Source organism: Taeniopygia guttata, chromosome 3, assembly GCF_048771995.1.
Source record: "Taeniopygia guttata chromosome 3, bTaeGut7.mat, whole genome shotgun sequence".
Classification (NCBI taxonomy): domain Eukaryota; kingdom Metazoa; phylum Chordata; class Aves; order Passeriformes; family Estrildidae; genus Taeniopygia; species Taeniopygia guttata.
This window is the reverse complement of record NC_133027.1, coordinates 81847948-81868251: the sequence shown is the minus strand read 5'-3', so window position 1 is coordinate 81868251 and position 20304 is coordinate 81847948. Positions and strand designations below refer to the sequence as shown.

The 20304-nt window shown below is 35.8% G+C and overlaps 1 protein-coding gene and 1 long non-coding RNA gene across 8 annotated transcripts in view; one reads left to right on the top strand and one right to left on the bottom strand.

Annotated features, from left to right (window-relative positions):
* BIRC6 (baculoviral IAP repeat containing 6) overlaps positions 1-20304 on the bottom strand; it is a 170482-nt gene that overhangs the window by 39316 nt on the left and 110862 nt on the right. For all 7 annotated transcript variants that reach the window (XM_030268488.4, XM_030268493.4, XM_072927206.1 and 4 more), the window contains 4 exons: positions 18383-18683; positions 15509-15726; positions 13241-13405; positions 11151-11319 (listed from right to left, as the gene is read on the bottom strand). In XM_030268488.4, the coding sequence (XP_030124348.4) occupies positions 11151-11319; positions 13241-13405; positions 15509-15726; positions 18383-18683 (853 nt within the window). The remainder of the gene's footprint in view (positions 1-11150; positions 11320-13240; positions 13406-15508; positions 15727-18382; positions 18684-20304) is intronic.
* Positions 1074-5328, top strand: LOC105759092 (uncharacterized). The gene is made up of 2 exons (XR_001122861.5): positions 1074-2007; positions 3038-5328. It is a non-coding gene; the product is annotated as an uncharacterized lncRNA (long non-coding RNA).

Here is a 20304-nt window from a genome sequence, read left to right as displayed (position 1 = left end):
GAACAACTGAAAGTGAAACAGCGTTTTCAGAAAAAGCGAAGAGCTTGAAAGGAAAGACCATACATAAATACTAGAAAATATATATTTAAGAAAGCTATCAAGGAGAGATTTAACCTAATTAGTTTATTCTTCTAGAATCAAACTATTTCACTGAGGCAACATTACTTTTGGGATACAGGGCAAATCACATATAAGTACCATACAACTCACAGTACTTCAAACATAGTATTTACCATTAAAATAATGCACATGCAAAATATGCAGTTTTGTCTGTTACTAAGAAACTAACAAATGTATCTAGACACTTTGCAAAAATAATGAGAAAAAATATCATGTAAATTAAGTTGAAAATGGAAAAGTTTAAAACAATGATTTTACTGTTTTCTGCTTTCTCTATAAAAGATTTTTCAACACTGAATTTCAAACAATGACTTGTAACTCCTAAAATATGCTGCTCTGGAAAATGATTAAGGTATTCCAGTTACATTCCTATTGTTCAAACTCAATCCAATTAATTCCATTTTGATTTTTTTAAAAACATACAAAAGTACATTTTTGTACATTTGAATTCTGACTTGCTTGGCATTGCAAGTATTTTTTACAAAACAAGTTCTGATATATTTAAAATACAGCTGCATTCACAGCAAGAAGCTATGCTACACCAATGAAAACATACTATACTGCACTGGTAGCCTTCATAGATTAAAGAGACTGAATAGAATTATTTGAAATACAGCTCCTTCCAGAGGCTATTAAAATTGTGTGCTTTTTTTTTTTTTTTTTTTGGTCTGGAGAGCCTGGGAGGAGAAGACTTTGCAGAGTTCTCCCTCCTTTCCAGTTGGGCAGGAAAAAATTGCCTCTCTGATTTAAGCAGGAAAAAAATCTGTTTATACTCCCTATGAAATCAGAACAGGATTATTTTCTAGTGTTTTCATTAATTACATGGTAACCTGCATTTTTTGGGTGGTGACTATAAGAGGAAAAGCATTTATTTCCCATAGAAACAGTTGCCTGTCAAACAAAGCATAAAAAGACAAAAGGCAGAAGCACTGTTTCAGCTTGAATGCCTTAATGTCACCATTTGTCATGCAGCACTTCCTCAGAAAACCCCCACGTACACTTAACTCTGCTCCTCTTTACACCGTGCACTTTCTCCCTTGGTACAGGATTAAAATGTGCCCGGCCTGACGATGAAACAGCAGAGCCATCGCACATTGTTATGCAACTCACTGTCTGCAAGGGTGGCTCGTAGCTCCTTCTTTATTCAGCAAGTGCCAAGTGCATGTTTAATCAATGTCACAGCTCACCACAGTGTGCAACTAAAGCCACTGTCATTCCTCTCTTCAGATTTGCGTGGCTGAGTTATGCAATGCTCCGAAGAATACCTTGGAATTCTTTCCAGAGGCTCTGAATGCAGGTGGGTGACAGCGTTCAAACTCCTGCCAGCAAAGCAGACCTCTTTTCATCCTTTCTCAGGCTGGACTAAAATTACATAGTGTGACTGCACGTAGTTCGCTGCATTTGGAATTACAGCATGTCAACGTGAGAAAGCCTCTTCAGACGGTTGCCACAAAGAGTAAATCAAAGGCTGGGTGTTACTGAAGTCTTAATAAATAACTAAGTATAACTGAATAAAAGCAGAAGCTGTTTGTATTTTTTTTTAAGACAAAACAGAACAGCATGCATTTTGTTGCTCTGCATCAGCTAAGAAAAAAAAGCCTCAGTTATAATGAGAATTAGTCAACAGTGAGGATCATTATAAGAAAGAGCTTTACTGTTTTTTCGACTACACTTGCTTTAGTGGATTATTGAGAAATAACAGCAGTCATTTGGAAGATTCTGCAACATTATTATCTTCACTGATAAACTTCATCAAGAAACTGTGCTCCTATCTGGTCTGTCTGAGAGAGGAGAGCAGACCCTTCATGAAGATAAAAGCCTGGCTTGCCACCGAATCAACGAGTAAGAAGCATGTCTGATGACATTTTATTCCTGATGCAATGTAGGGTAAGAAATACCTTTTTTTTTAACCTTTCTGTAAGATATGTTCTGAGCTGATGACATTAGACTCACAGCAGAAATACATTAATCTATAACGATTAAAGCTGTTTGCCAGGAGAGAAAGATGCTATTGCACTATAAAATGATCGTGTATCTTCAGTAAATTGGAGTGATCTGAACTAGTAGAAATCCCCATCAAATTTCTGATCAATAAAGCTAAAACAGCATAGCAGATTACATACAAGATGAACATCTCAGTCACCAATGAACATAATTTTACAGGGAATATGTTTCTAGAAGATATTTGACTTCAAATTAAGAGTACAAGAGCAGCTAAGTAATAGAAATGATCTGTCAACCTCACTTCTGCAACCAAAAAAAGATAACAAATCATACATGTATCTATAAACGTCTACTTGAATTCTTAAACTGCATAGAATGTTGCTACTATAAAAGTACTACCATCCTGTGGCATACTGCAATAATCAGCATATATAACAACAACCTTTATATTTGAAGAGACAGACATTTTCAGATGTTTACTGTTGCATGGATGTCCAAAAGCTGATCTGTTAAACATGAAAAAGGATAAGATCGCACTTGCAATTGCCTGCTTGGGGCTCATTGGTGAAAAACAACTGTGATATTGTATTAAGGAGGCTATTTTCCATATTTGAAAAAAGCAGGCATGAGTATTTTCAACTGCTTTTTTTTTTACATGGCAGTTAAATAAGAAAAGCTAAAAATGCATATAATCTCCCCAGCATTTCAGAGTATTTGACAATTTTAAATGATTTTTGTAATAAAGCACACTAAACTGGCTTGGAGCACCAAGCTATTTTTCACTCCTATCAAACCTGTACCTACAGAACATTTATTTTTAACATGTTCATGCAAAAAGAAAACAAAAGACAAATACAACTCAATAAACGCAGCATTAAGAAATGGCGTATGAAGAACTACAGAATTGTTTTTAAAAAGATCACAGCTTGCACGTTTGTCAGACCACATTAACCATTTGTTTTCTTTTTTCTAGCTAGCTGCCAGAATACTGGTGAAGGTATTTGTAGGAAAAATGGGGACCTCTGCCATCACAACACTAGAAGATGTAAAAAGGCAAGAAGAGAAAGAGGAAAAAGAAGAATCTATTTTAGCACTGCTTGGGATTATTGGAACTGTGCTCAATTTATTTGTTATTGTTTTTGTGTACATCTACACTACATTTTGATGACATTTTTGAAAATCAATTGTACAGCACAAAGTGCAAAGACCTGCAATGGTAAGGATGATTTCTAACTTTAAAGCAAAAAAAACCCACTACTCTCTGAAAAGAGTATCAAAAACATTCCAGAGTGAAGTGTCTGGCTAAGGGTGCTGCATCAATGACTGCAAAGTGTACCTATGAGCCCAGCTAGGGTGCTAAATTACGTAAATGAAGGCAGACCAAATACAACATTTTGTTGGTAACACATGAAATCTGAATAGCAGGATCAGGGATGGCACTGTTTTATTGCCAGCAAACATGCAAGACAGAAATGTAGGCAAACACTGAAAATAATCAGAACACAGTAAGAGATAAACTAAATCTATCAGTAACTATAAGCAAGTACCATGCTTTCTATGGTTTTGTGCAGTATGTCTCTTCATAGCTGAGACCAGAAAACAGGCAAAAGGGTTTTTTATTTTTAGGCCACCATAATTTAGGCTTATAAATTACACTAATGTATAATAAGTGTGGAAACAGGAACGCTGTTATACTAGAAGTTGTAATATTATAAATAAAATTTTAACTATTGACTATATTCTGCAGCATTTTTGTTAGTCTTGTGGAAAGCTGAAGAAGGCCAGATTTTCTTGCCTTTATTAAATCTGTATTTGAAATCATCATGCTATACTGACAATATATATACTGTGCTTTTCTAATTTAAAATACTTTAAAGTGGTGTGAAAAAAATAAGGAATAATTTTAGTACTTCTTTTAAGACATATTAATAATTCCAATGACATATTAATATATATTATCTAAATGAAAAAAAAAATCTTAAATTACATTTTCTATATCACCATTTTTAGAATGTGTTTAACAGAAGCCAAATACAATTCTCATGTTTTAACCCTGATGCTTATTTTTAAGTGAAACATATCATGCAGGGATTCACAGTGTTGCATGGAAAACCTTTGTCCAGAAGACTGTACTCTCCCTTTCTGGACCAAGTCCTGAAGAAATTTTCCCTTTTTGCACTGTCTATGATTGAGGCCCGGAATTGCAACTCTTCAGCATACTTCACAGAATATACCATTTGGCTACTGAAATTAGTGAAACTAATTCCACATTTTTAATTAAATCTACATATACCTTTAAACTAGATCCAAAGCTGCAGACAGTCTGAGACCATAGAATTTTATGTATACATGAATGTATCTCACATGTACCTTATAATGAAAATTACTTTTGAGAGCTTAGGATTAAAAACTCATTAAACAAATAACTTGGACAAAGTAAAAAGAAACTGATTTTAAAAATACTTTTCTTACTATTACCTGTACCACAGAGGAACAACAGAGCAGCTGCATTTCTGAATATCAGTTCAATTTCCTCTAGGCTACAAAACGACATCCAGTCCCTCCATAAAATGACACGTGCAGAAGTACATCCCTTATATAGGTGATAGCTTGTTAGTGTCTAGAATTTGGTAACTGCTAAACCAACCGAGCCTTTGGAAGTCACTTTGAAACCAGTACATGCATAGAATAAGGTCAGGGACCTAGAAGAGAATGAATTTGGCAACGGTATTTCAGTCAGTTGCACACTGTAACACTGACTTATGGACAAATGAGGTGGAAGATGGTATATTCTGGTTTTGCAACTCTGAGTCAATACTGGCTCAACTAGAAGAAATGATAAACAGGGCTGAGGCTGCACTGGAAGGAAGCACATACAGACAAGAAAATTTATTCACCAGCCACAGTCTTCAGCAAGTCTCTATTAAATGTATACTTATTTTCAGTATATGAAGCACCAAAGCATTCTGTAAAACTAAGCTATATTGTAAAGGAATTATGCAGGTTAATAATGTTTATTTAAGACTACAGAACAGTTATTACCATTATTATTTTTTCAATGTACTTCTTATATCTAAATACTTTTGGATATTATTGCATTTAATCTCATAATACCAGGATATTTGAGATGGGTCTCTGAACTGAAAGATTACAAGAACCTGAAAAGTGAAATTCAGGTAGAAATTACTGCTGTTTATTTTGATCCTGAAGTTATTTACAACTTGTCAATTCTGTGAAATAAATAAACAGTTTTATTTCATATCATTTCAGTGCATAGCTCTCTTCTCGAAATTCTCTCTTCTCTGATGCAATTAGTACAACAGCATTACAATGAAATACTGCACGTTTTGTAAGCTTTTCAACAGCTAAACAGACAAAAACCAATCCCAAAATTATAACCATATGTGGCAAAAAGTCAGCATGATTCTTTTCCCAGTGAATGAGCTCATTAACATTAATGAAGGCTAGAAGAATTTTTAATTTCAGAAATTATATGCTGTCTATCTAAACTGCCATTGTACTTCTGATTTCATTTATAGCAAAGGCTTTGATCCTTAGAGGGAAGTCACAGAGTAACATTATCACTATTACCTTAGCATACAGGTTACATTTTGTTTTAAGACAGCAATCTGATGTTCTTTCTTGACAGGCAATACCTGCAGGATATACTCACGTGGACCTACGTCTAACTTCAGTTACATGAGTTTTAATAAACAACTTTGGTACTTATACATTGTATCCAATATATACTAAAGAATTTCACCCACAAAAAATATCTTAATAGCAACTACCTCTCATTATACACAGCAAAAAGTCAATAGTCTAGGGAAAAGCAGAGTTGCATGATGATTCAACATTTCCACTGCAGCAGTACCATCACACCTTCAGTGATGGATGAATAAAAAGTTCAATCTACCTGCCTCAGAGTACTCAACATACTCAGTTCAGTGGGACTGGATAACTTGACAGAAAGTAAAACACCACCATTAAATGCCTTGAGAATAAGTATGATTGCTAGAAAAGAAATACTCTATCTTCAGCAGACCAGGCAGTGCACTTCATGGTCTGAGGCCTGAACAGTATGACTTCAACTCAACTAACAAAGGTACATCAAAAGAGGCAGAAAAAAGAATGCAGCACATTCACATTCAACAGATTTGTCCACAGTACTGATTAGACAACGTTCACAGTGGGGTATTTGTCAGCAGGATAAAGCAGCACAACATTAATGAATCCACAAGTCCATGATGTCGTAGTGTTTGGTAAACTATGAAAGGTGCATTGAAAGATACTGGACTCTCATCAAGTGGAACACACTGGTCAGTAAAGACAATCCTTTTAGCAAAGCCCTCCCACAGAAATGCATCCTCTCTTTGCAGCAGTCAAACCCAGGGAAGACTGAGCTCACGTAACACTACAAGCTCTGCTGACCACATCACATGGCATCTTTGCTCACCAAAGAAGGAAAGGTGCCTAAGAAAGGAGCATGTATACAAACCCCAGCTAAAATTACAGTATCATCTGTTTTCTGTAAGCCTGGAAATTCAAACAAGGAGAATTCAAGCAGAATTCTACAGCTTGCTCTGAGGTCCGTTTTCCAAGGCAAAGGTGATAACAAAACTCTTTCAATATTTGGCTTTTAACACATCTAAGTCATCTCAGGGTTTGCTCAGGGTTTCCTGGTTTAAGGACAAACAAGTAGAAAACTGTATTTTTTAACCATGAAGAGACCACCTAATATTATGGTATTGACAAATCCCAACTTCACTTGGCTTCTTACTGTTCAAGCCTATTATAAAATAGACAGTCTCTGCCCTGTTCTAGAAGTCACTTGATCTTCTTCTGTTTCATGATTCCTTTCCACTGTCTTGTCTCTGTAAATCTTGTTAGCTACAAAGACTCTTATAAACACTGCCATTCTTCTCTCTCACTTGCAAATACTATCTTGTATTAGCCTCCATAAATCCATCTTCCTTGTATCAGCAAAATCTAGACCTTCAAGGTAGCGATGTATGGTCACACGTTTGCTGGGAACCTCTTGCTGTACAGTGCAAATTTTACTGCTGCGCATTTTGTTCAAGAAGAGAAGTGCTCACATATTTGAAAGAGTCCCTAAATTCTTTTAAATTAAATGTGCTGTATACAAGACAATAGTGAAAAGGTTTTACATGAGTTTTTAGTGTGAAATGTGCATATATGTGTAGTAATGAATACATGCTAGATGTTTCATGATACAGAAGTTAAAAACTACATCAATTTTACTAATGTAAATATAAGTTAAGTCTTAGGAATGAACATAGGTATAATAAAAAAAATCTCACCATGTTGCAAAAATAAACCTTCTCATTTACAGAATGAAAGAGAATAAAAATCATACTAATGCCATAACAAGACTTGAAACAAACACCAAAAAATTATCAAGAAATGGTGAGAGTAACAGCATCTATTGCTCCTTGTGACGAGAGCTATCTTGCATACTAAGGAAAGCTCTTCAAAGACAGACAAACCTTCCTTCTCTACAAGAAAAAAGCAATTATAGAAATCAATTAAAGTGGTCACAATTTGCAAGGACTTCACAATCATCTCACTTTGATGCAGATGAAGCTGCAGAACATATCAGACCAATCTGGTTTGTACTGATCCAGTTCAAGGTGAGGTTTATAAAAGATTAAATTTTATGTGAGCACTGCTTGTCTGATCAATATTCCCTTTATTTAGAACTATACAGATAACAATCTAGTCCATGTATGTTTTGGGCAAATTAAGCACGATGCCAAAATAAACTTAGGCAACAAAAATCCTAGATAGGTTTACAACTGTGACACAGGTCAATCTGCTGAAAGAGCTTTGCAAGCTGGATGTGCCAGAGCTGTAGCTAATTGAACATGTGTAAGCAACATACAAAATTCACATCAATACCAGAATACTTACTGTCTTATATTAACGTGGAGTTACCAGCCTACTGTGCAATGAAAGGAAAAAGCATGCCTGCAGCTTCATTGCACATATTTCTATTTCAAAACTTTCCCCCTCCTTAATTTTGTGTGTATGGTAGATACACATAGATAGGTGAAGATCACTATTATTCCAACAGTTACAAAAAAAACCTAAAATCTGGCCGAATAAGTTCAGCACAAGGGTAACCTTCATCTGGTCTCACCAGTACCTGCTCAAATCTGAGAAATTTACAGGGCTGCTGAAAATCGCTAATTTCTGTCATCACTGTGCTGGGCACAGCTTGCTCCTGCTCAGGTGCCAGAACCCAGGAACATTCTGTTAGCATTCTATATGCAATATCCTAATTTCTCAGACCAGCATGTTACAGGAAGAATACAGTTACCTGCTCATTCCACACAGAAGTACACTTTGACAGCAGAAGTTGCACCAGTCTGAAAATTAGAATTCCATATACATGTGCATTACTCCCGATGCTGCTCCCTTTCCTACTCTCCCTAGACTCCCGTTCAGCCTTGCTAGAGAAGACACAGGTATTCAAGGTAAATTTGAAATTAGATAAAGCTCTATCAGGAAAGACTCAAACCTGTTCTACTACATTGCATTGGTCGTCAAGATTTTAAGTAAGAAAATAAAAATAGCAGTAATAATAAAAAAGTAATCTCCATATTTGAAATGTTTCAATCATAAATGCATTAAGGGAATTTTTCAGTCCACAAGCATTGTACCAGAACTTAACACAGCTTCAGAGCTTCTCAACCTGCTTCTCTTGTGTTAGCTATGTCTCCTGGCTCTCAGTGTTGGTGACACAGAGACCCAGCATCACGTGCAACTTGCACTCATTAATGTGAAAATTATCTGTCTGTCTTTCAACTCAACAGTAATTACTGCACCAGAATTATGCCTTGTTATCACTAAGACAAACTGTTTTTGGGGGTCCTTCCCAACTAAATGCATTTGGCTCAAATACTAACAAAGAGAAGACATTCTTTTTGCACATTTCCCTTTCATACTGCTATCCTACTGTACTTCCAAAGATGAGCCTGCCTGATGCAAGCCTGCAAAATTCTTATTTTTAAATCCAAGACAGAATTGTTAATTATAGTGTTGTATAGTTTTGAACGAATACAGCAGGAAACATTCAAATTGCTTTGATCAATCAAAGGATAGCAACCCTCAGATTTTACAGTTCTAAATTTCAATAGAAAGAACCTCATTCTTTGTGAGCTTCTAAACAGAAGAGTAGTTTTTATTTTTTTCTCCGAAAAGCAAGGTTTTGCTTTGCTTTAATACAGTTTAACTGCTACACTGCTCACTCTTTCCTAACTGTTAATGCACAGGCACAACATTTCAATACCACCTGCCAACCACGAACAAGAGTGGTTCAGCAGTGGGAAATATACCTAAAATAAACACGTCTCACCAAAACTTTGCCTCTTCTTTGTATGTTGAGAAAACAAATGGTCACTGAAAGCCAAACGAGTCTGAACTTCTCACCACCAGCCACATATCTCATCTATTCTATCAGTATCTGACTGTTCTCTCCCAGTTAAAGGTGACTTACACAGTCAGATACATTCTTCTATTTAAAACAGGGAAAAGCAATTTCAGCAGCTGTGATTCATCTGTAACTCAGGATCAGCTGCTTCATCCGTTAGATAACATGGTATTTTTGCTAGGCTTTCAATGACTCTTCCTTCTCCTCAAAAAAGAAGAATTTATGAATATCTGTTGGAAAAATTGCTTTATTCTTTTACTTTATCATTTCCTTGATTGTTTTACATTGTATTCTCAATTGCAATAAAGAGCTTGGTCTATCATTAGATCATTTTCCTCATTTGCAGGATGTGCCAAACAGAACCAATGAATTCATTGCAAAATTAGGGTGAGGTGCCAAACTGCAGACTAGCAAGTGAAAGAACTTAATATTTTTATTTTTAATATAAGACCCCAGCAGACTTTTTGAACTAGTTCCATTCCACCACACAAGATTATGTAATGCCCTAGTTAGTACAAATTAAAAAAGCCACATTCTTGCTTTACTTCTAAGTAGTTTTGCAAATCTTAACACAGGGATGATTTCTCTTTTACCTCTAGCATAACATGTATGTTGTAATTCACAGAGCTGTAACATGGTTTCATCACCACACCCTCCAACTGGCATCTCAAAGAACCAGAGTAATGTGACAAAGACATTAATCAGTTGCTCCAAAAATAGGGCAGGCAAAATAAGCTCCAAAACCAAATTACTCAGAATTGCAACAACTCCTCTAGATATTTAAGGATTAAATCCATCTTTATAAACAAAGTAACTTAATAAAAATCCAACCCAAGGATCATCTCCATACTAAAGCCTGTCTTTACAGGTCTCACTAAAGTGAGATGGAACATAAATCACAAACCCAGTCTGCTGATTTTGTCATTAGTTCCACACAGGCATTTGCTTAACACATACTGCTTCACACAACCTTGTAAAACTGAAATGGTTTCCCCAGCCAGGTACAACACACCAGAAGAAAACTATCAAAGCATCCTGGTTTTAAAATTATGAGCAGAAAATTTGATGAACTCATAAGAACTCATTTGTTTTTGCTTTTAAAAAGTCCAACAATTGTTCCCATATATTTGAAATATTTTGCAGTTCTGATAAGAGGCTTATTTTTGTACTTCCTAGATAAAGGTAAAAAGCTTTGTTTGAAGTAGAATTGCCCTACTATGTGCAAATTTACCAAATTCAGGCATGCATTTCCTCAATTTTCTTTAAAATTGACATTTTTCTTCACAATAAGTTTCATGGTCTTGTATAAAGTACTCCTTTTCTCTGTGTGTCTTCTGTAGAAGAACTAACATAAATTTTTCAGAAGAAAACACCATTTTCCTGTTAGTTTCAACAGCTGAAAAACTGAACTTCAAATTTAAAGAGATATTGCAACAAATGTGAGCATTTCAACAAGATTCGGCCTGATGATTCTGGTTTATTTTGTTTTCTAAGGCTCAAGTGAATGTTCCATTAGTATAATTCTAAACTGGCAAGCATACTGAAACTATCAAGAACCATCTGTTGTTTCTGCAAAAACTGATTTGACAGAAGTAAGCCAGCTTTGATTTTGAAGGAGGCAGGGCCACGTTACCTGAGTCGTTGCGGAGGTACGATGACATCGCTGGGATGAGACAGGACTGACTGAGCAGCTCCAGGAGAATGGATGGAAGTGCGCTGCTGTTTTGGCCTCTCCCCTCATGGCTCGTTTGAGCCTCTTCATTTGATGTACTCCCTGCAGGATTTATGTAACTGGCAAGAACCTGAAATACACCAAAGTACGCAATTAAAACTGATTTATTTCAGTCAAAAGAACTTTGACTTTCCTTAAGATAAGATGACCCAACACTTCGCTAACTGTTTTGCAAATTCAGTTCTGGTATTTATTTCAGCAGGCTCAAAGATGTTTCAGAAGGATTTCTATACAGTTATTAGATTATTCGAACTTTGGCTAATGATAAAATTAACTATTTTAATTCTGAATTATTTTAAGAGATCAATTAATATGAACTTTGACAAACCTGCTGGAGTTACTCAAAGCAAGAGTTTGCCAGCTCAGACCACTGAGACCTGCAGCTGACCAGTCCCTTTCACTTTAGAATACCAAGTACACCAACTAGCAGTAGGACTTGTTTTCAACTGCAAATGCTTCAGGTATTTTTGTAACTTCCTTTGGGATGGGACTTCAGAGTTTAGAGATGAAATCTTAAGTTATGGTGAGCACAACAGTTACCTGGAGGAACAACTACTCATGAGCACGGCTCTTAGCTGAGTAAACAGTGCAGCCTTCCCTTGGCAACTGTGGGAAGGCACCTCCTGAATGCATACCTGCAAGTCCCAAGTGTAGCTCTGGCTGAGTCCACAGACCCTTACTGTGTGGTGTAGATGTAAACATTTCCATGGCTCTGATTTGTGTAGCTGTACTCTCAAACTAAGTAACTTTGAGGCTTGACAGGCTGTATAGCTTGAAGTCTCAGGGACTCTATTCAGCTTTTAAGCCTCTTTTCTTTTATTTGCCTTCTTTGTTCTAACCCCCTCACCCATGCTATTTTGCTGTAGCATCTTATCAGCACTCTGTACAACACAATTTCTCTAAACCTTTCTAGAGCAGGGACTAAGGAAAGTCTGCCGTACAACTGACGGACATGTTCAGCAAAATGCTACTTCCTTCAACTGCTGAGTGCCCTTAGCAAATGCCTCCTTACTTAATGACTTATCACATTCATAGCTAAACCTCGCCCTGGCAGAATATAGAATACTGCCTGGAAGCTTTGCTGAAAGTAATTTAGGTGGTTTTTCTCTTTGTTGCATAGAAAAATATTTTCAGTTTTTATTCATTGTAATTTAGCAAGGGATATGATGATTGTGCCATGTAATCTATAGTGACTAAAATAACTGATCATCAAAATGGTATCTTCATCAGGGTGTGGGCATTTTCAAAATGTTATCCCCTTTGTGCTCTAATCCTGGCTAATGCTTTTGAACTCAGGGTTCTGTGAATTAAACTTTTGATGACTAGATACAATTTCATGTTCCCTACATTGATCCAAGATAACAGGGATTGGTTGGATTTCATAAGAGACTGAAAAGCCCGATTATGTAGAATCTTCTTCTCCTTAGGTATTTAGAAGACATCAGAATTTTACTAAGATCTAGTTGGAGAGCTACTACTGTCATGTAATTGACATACTCAAGATTTTCTAGTATGTACCAGTGAGATTTTGTTATAGTGGCATAACACATTCATGGACACCAGTATCAACTATGGGCACTTCCTTTAATTAGAGTGAAAAGTATGCAAGAAATTAATAGGTAACACTGTCTGGCACATAAAACAAAATGCCTAATCCTGTATCCTTCTCCTTCAATGGACAGTCTTTACTTTTGATTGTGTGCAGTACTTTTGATGGAGGTGTGTGAAAGCTCAAGGGAACTGCACTGGGACACCTCCTCACTCAGTGTCTCTTCTGAACTCATACCCAGGTCTTCTATGCAGCAAGCTAGTGACATCTGAAAACAGCCTTGCTCAAAATATGATCTATATAATTTTCCATTTAGACAGTTGTTTGCAAATAGTTTTTGTCCAAAATATTGTAATTACTCTACTGTGTGACTGACAAAACTCCAGTTTTATTATCCATGCTTTAAGTGCCTCTCATTAATCAAAATTTCATAATTACATACCTGTAGAAGGCAGGTCACATGCTCTTCTTCTAGTCTTTGCTTAGTCAAGGCTTGTTCAACATCCCATCCTGAAGCTGTAGAGCCTGTTCCAAATCCTGTACCCTTAGCCCAGTACAACTGCTGCTCTTCTGTTGATGCAGTATTGTGTGTACTTGACACCTGTGGCTAAAGTAAAAAAAATAATTTAATTTTTTCCTCTTAGTAGCACTATCTTTAAAAAGCCTTTTTCATGCAAAAGAATGTAATCCCAGTTCATTAACTTTCTAAAGATGTCATCAGGATCCAGTGAAATTCAAAGCTTTCCATAGGAAAGACTGCCACATATATGGAGTTCTGGTAAAGGTCAGCAGTAGACTACTGAAAGTAGTTTTACAGTTTGACCAGTATTGCAAGCCCATTAATATTCTTTTTTGAGAAACTATCACTGCTTAAATGATGAGAGGTATTAGGATGCTACTTAATCAATATTCAAAACATCACAGCTCTGTAATTATTGTTATTATTGTTTAGAACCTACTCAAGTCTAATAACATAATGAGATGAAGGGAATGGGAGTGGAAATGTTATCAAGAGAACAGAACTGAAATGTTAAGATGCTCAAGTATTTATTGATTTTGAATAACTGCTCCAAAATAACAAGAAGAGTAAATTACATGTATAGTTCTGACACACGATCTCCGAGTCACTAAAATACACATTACCTCCTCCCTAGGTAAGAGCAAGGAAGTCAGTCTTCCTTAAAATTTTCTAAAAGCACATTTTTCCAACAGTGCTTGGTAAAAGCTAGAACAGCTTTTACCAATGGTCTGCCTCAGTGATTTTAGTAACATAACTCCAATATTACAATGCTTAGCCCTCATGAAGTAGTGTGGAAGTATTTACACTAATTTTTAAATTTTAGCAGGTCATTGGTGAAAAGGATGCAGAAAAAACTCTGATAAGCATTTTTAAACCAATATTTTCCTATTTGCATATTTAGCATCCTAAACCAGCGACTTGCTACTTTTATTACTTGGTCACAATTAGCTGAAAACCATATCATGCAGTGTTTGTCTTATGGCTCCAAAAAGTTTCGTTCATCTTCTTCAGTGACTTTATTAAAGATTGTATATGAAAGAAAAGAAATGATGTATAAATTGACTGCAATAGTAAAAGAAATTATCACCTGTGAAGTATCATACTGACAGTAGTCTTGGATAATCTTTTAACTTCTACACTAGGAATGCAATGTGTCTTGGTGATGAAACAGCTGTGTGTTATTTTCATGTAGACATTACTCATGGACATGTTGTGCCTTTAACACTCAAGAGGACTGTCATGAGCACTGAATTAAAGCACTTAAGGGAGACCTTGGCCCCAGAAATACAAGCCTCAGTGCAGGCCTGATGGATCCCTAGTTTCAAGTTACCATCTATCACTTGATAGATATGAATTATGAGAAAGCAAGCTATTTAAGGGGTCACAGTAGCACTGAAGCAGAAATAAGCATTTATGGTTGCCCTTTCCCTCCAAACATGCAAAAATGCTAAAGTGTTAATGTGTCAGCAGCCTGACACATTAGAAGTACCATTAGCCTACCCCATTAGAAGTATAACCTCTCAGCTTCCCCTTGAATTTGATTAGCCATTAAGGTGAATTACTCTCACGCACAGTTTCATCTCTTGCTTGCTCAACCCTTCATCAGTATCAGAGCTGCTAAAATATGGACAGCCCTATATTTTGCAAGTACTAATCCATATTCAACCACCAGGAACCATTTCATGCAAGCCTCTACCAAAATTATGCTAAAGAGGGCAAGTCATCAATGTTTTTTTGAACACTTTTACAGACAATTGGTACGTTATGCAGAAATGGTAACTTACATTCCTAAAAAGAAAATCAGAATATACATATTCTGAATAGAGGGTAGTGTAACAAGGGACAGGCCTTGAAAATAGTCAAATTTTGGAGATTAATTTGGGAGCTTGAATATGATGGAAAATTTTTGTCTTTAGTTCTCATTTAAATATCAGTACAAAGACTGTACCATAAATCACTACATGAATTTTCACAACTCATTCATGTTTGTAAAGCATTTGAAAGGAAATAGTTTGTAACCAGGAGTTCAGGTGATGAATGTTAAATAAGGTAATGAGATCATACTATCTAATGAACCACCATTCATTGTCTGCAAAAATTGGGCTACAATGAAAGCAATGAGATTATTATCTTTTTTTAATTAAAACTCTTCATATTTCTGGGTGGTACTTAGTGTGCTGGCAACCTTACCTCTGCTTGGTTGGGACTTGAGCTGGGCACTCTTGGTGCGTGGTGGCTCAGGGCAGAGAGACAAGCCAGGATAAGGTGGATGGCCCCAATCTCCAGGGCCATCCGCCTCAGCAGCACTCCATCGTCGGTTGTCAGCGGGGTCGTGCTGAACAAACTGCGCAGCACGTGGAAGGGCAGAGTTGGCAGCACGTTTGCTGAAGGAGACTGCAGGATATGACCTAGATTGGAGAAGATAAACATCAAACCCACATTTCCTTTCAATAGTTCAATACAGCCTACTAATCTCTGCAATAGTTTATATAGGCTATGAACAAATAGAAATCTACTAAGGCCTTAAGCATTCACATACAGTAAAGCTATCTATTACTATGTTTCCCTTTTGAGAAAAATTTGATTATGAGGAGAGTGTAGAAGAAAGGATGTTTCTTTATTTTATTCATAGATTTGGTATAGAATCAAATTTTTAAAATTTGATTTGCCACTTCCAGGGAGAAAACTGGTTTGGACTAATTTTAAAAAATACATATATATTTTTAATCATTCCAAATACAGCAAGATAAAGAATGCATGTGATCAGCTAATAGCAGCTCAGCTGATATGCAGCAGTAATTTATCATATGTAAGATTCATGTGCCCAAAGTATGAACTAATGCACTGACACAAAACAAGTTTCTATAGTAGAATACATGGTGAAATACTAACATAATTTTAATTATATGAGTTGCATGTATGAATTTTGTGCTACAATTCCTTAAAATTTTAACGCCTTGGCATCATGAGCAAAAATTTTCTTTTAAAAGCCACATTTCAAATAATGGAATGACCTATTAATCCAACACACTGAGATATAGGAAGCTGTCTCCATTTTTTTCCTGTATTTAAAATTACATTTCACATTCCTTCTCCAGTGCATACATAGAGACCACTGAACCATGCTTCAAACAGTGAAAATACTTTAAAACAGCCAACTCTGTCCAGAACTTTGCTTCCTATTTTAAATATTTTATTTTCTCCCTCATTCTAAAGAGTTTATCAACTATATAAGCATCTAGAGATTTAAACAAATATGTCTGTATTTGTGGGTATATGTATCTACACACATACATACATATGTTAATTTTTATCTATCTGATACTCCTTGCAAAGATAGTAACAAGAAGCAATCAAAAGTCTTCAGACTAGGATCTTCATAAATAAAATCAAAACCTTCTGGAAAATAAGCTTATCTAATAGAATTCCATAACTGCAGGCATAGCAAAATCAAAAAAGAGAAAATCTAAACATTCGCACATTATTTATCTTGGCAGACAACTGAATCCATGTTTTAATCTGTAAGTCATAGATTTATAATTGCAGCTCTTCATATTGTGCAAGAAAGTAATGAGATTGTATATGTGTGAAAAGCTGCATTTTGAACAAAAATTGAAGGTATTAATAGTTTATACAGAAAACTAATATGGATTACTGTGTACAACTGAACGCACATTTTGTAGAGTTCAATTCCAATATTTAGCTAAGGGAAAAGAGGAATTGGCTGTTTAGTCCAGGTAAAACTAAGCGTATGAGCGAATGTAATTCCTGTCAACAAATGCATTGGAGAAAGAAGAGCTATTGGCCACTAACTGCATATGAATAAACATAGGCAGAAAATTAAAGCAACCCCTACCCATCAAGAAAATTATGTTCTGGAAGAGTATTCCAATAGCAGTAGTGGCTGCACATACAGCAACACTACTACAAAAAAAGACACAACGCAAATTCTGAAGATCTCTTTAGTAAAAAAAAAAAGAAAAAGAAAAGGATATAAAAATTGCCTGCAGTAGTAAGGCACTGAGACTACTCTAGAAACTGCATATCGCTCTTCAGTTATTTACCACTCAGATTAGGTGGATGTAAGCAGCTAGACTGCAGTTTTATTGCCCAGTTTATTCTCGTCTACTGTCCTGCACCTAAACACTAGAGAAATAAAAAGACGAGCAGAAGGGAGGGCAAATGAGATTCTTGGTCTTATGAGGTCCATGTTGCACACCACTCTATAGAGTGCTAAATAGAGACTAACTTCTGATGACTGCAGCCTAGAAAAACCAGCACTCTTTTCAAAGTCATAATCACAGAATCATATAGGCTGGAAAAGACCCTTAAGATCATCAAGTTCAACTGTAAACCTGACACCGCTCAAGTGCACCACTACACAATATCCAGTGAAAGGAATTGCCTTCAACATATGAAACCATATTTCATACACACTCTTCCAGTTCTTAAAACAGTAAGAAACACAAATATTAGAACTATATGCAGAATTCCAGGTTCATTTGTAAAGAAAACAATTTTTTTCCTGGCTTGTCTGTTTATTCTTTGAAGACTATCCCATTTCTCCCTCTGATCTCACACCATCAAGGCAGAGATTCTATTTTAATTATCTATTTCAATTTAATCGCCATAATCTTTAGATCTTACTCTCCTTTTCTAGAACATTACTCAATGGTTTACTTGACATGTGTTGTAGCTTTGCTCTTATCCATATTATTCTGCATTTGTTTGCAGAATGACAGGATGTTTGCACAATTAGTTGAGCATTTCCAGCTACTTAGAACATTCTGTCTGAAAGCAGTCATTTTGACAGTATCATTGTAGGTTTCATCAGTGCTTATTTTACAATTACTCTGACATGAGATGAGAACCCTTGAATACTGATGACTGTGATAAAACTGCCAGACAGAATTTAACAGAGACAACAGTTTATCAAAGATGCCCGCAATGCACTTTTGCACAAAACAATTCTAACTTCTTGATAAAAGCAATACAGTTCAAATAAACGTAAGTAAAATTATCTATCTGTGGTCTACAAAGAAAGGTAATAATTACAGCACATACTTCCTTCACCATCATCTGTAACTCCCAACACCAATCTCAACAGACACTGAGCATGTTTCCGTTCTTTTAGCAGCACCTCAGCATAGCCCGGAAGACGGAGAAATAAACCAAAGGCAGCCAAAGAATGTGCTGGTATGGGAGACATAGTCTGGACTGTTGACTTGATCGGTGGAGGCTCTGCAGCGATTGTTTCTGGTGCTTCATACACCAATTCCCCTGATTGTTCAATGGTAACCCATTCAAACTGATCACTGTCCTTCTGTTTTTCCTGTGTGGCTGATGTAACCACTGGTGTGCTCACCTTAACCAACAAAAACAACAAAGAAATTTGGCATTCAGTTAAACACCTTAAATTCTGTAATAGTAAGGATCTAAGAGACATGCAATCTTAATGTAGGACACAATAAAGAAGTCACATGAAATACTCTACCATTTGCAGATACAGGAACCATGCTAAATGGCTCAAAAGGGCGTACTTGCATTTTCAATACAGTGCTACAAAGTTGTGCCTACACAAGCAAGCAAACATATTTTAGCAACCTAAAATCCTCAGTTAAAGTGTGCTGCTTAAATATAGAGGCATAAGAGACACAAATTACTCTGAAGTAAATACAAAGATTAATTTATTACCATACTGTTAAATAAGAAATGGCCCTTTATTTTTAACATTAAACACTGTGAACATAAGTATTTCATTTTTAAGTTCATATTGCAGAAAGAAGAAAAACTAATCATAATGCCTTTAAAAACAAATAATAACTTCAGGTATCTTAGCAGTTTTGTAGCACCTCATGATCCTTTTGAGCTTTTGATTGATTTGGCATGCTTTATTACCATTATACTCTATCAGAACAGTCTATTTTATGACCAGAGGATTGTGCAGTCAAGCATTATGATGGGAATCAGAGTTTAAGGGGGTAGTAGCTGCACAGTGCCCCAAGACACAATGAAACAATTTAAATGAAACTATTACACTAAGGTCCTTCTCATAATTAAACATCACAGAGGTTTCAGGCTTTCATACTGTTCAGATAAACTGATTTGATCACATTTAGAATTTCAGTACTTATCACCAGACAAATCTAAATTGGACAAGATTAATATGAAAAGCCTTTACAGAAATTATCCAGAATACCAAATTCCTAATTTAAAGTCAAACCATGTTTTACTGCATTTATTCCAATTGTCTTCACACTAAGAGAACCAGAAGTACCAGTGACTTGGAGAAATATAAAAGTAAAATTAAATAATTGAGAGTTTGGAGAAATCACCAGTCTTCACTCTGAATAATATGTTTGGTATTACTATATTTAATTTTTTTAAAATGGTTCACAGAACTCTTATTCAGTATTTGAATCTAAACATATATCACAAGCTAAGAAATTGTGAAAAGACAGTAAGTTCCTAGGACTATAGAAAAAGAAAGAAAAAAAGGAATGAAATTTCTCATGGTCATAAGTTACCTCTCACGTCTTGCAGAATTCCATATATCAGTTTTTTTCAGTACAGAGTACACATTATCCCTCTTGGAATTCATAATACAGTAACTGTTTATGTAAATACTTTTCCTTAACTTGTAATTTTTGAACTGCATTGGTACTCTGCATAGACCTCTAAAGCCTTTGTAGAACTATTTACAAAGGATGCATACTAATTCAGTCTCACTACAGGATTCCCATCGTTGCCAGAATTTTACAGTCAAGATACTGAATAATACACCCTTAACTCATAATCTTAGTATGATACCCTTAATTCATGATTAATTCAGTTTCAAAGGGAATAAATATTATTTCCTGTTAGAAATATCAGCCAAAACCTTCAAAAATATAGTTAAATAAAATTTGAATCATTCACAGGTTATTTTTTCCCTTTTTAGCAGTGTATACTTAGAACAGCAGCCAAAGGAGTAATTCCACACTGAT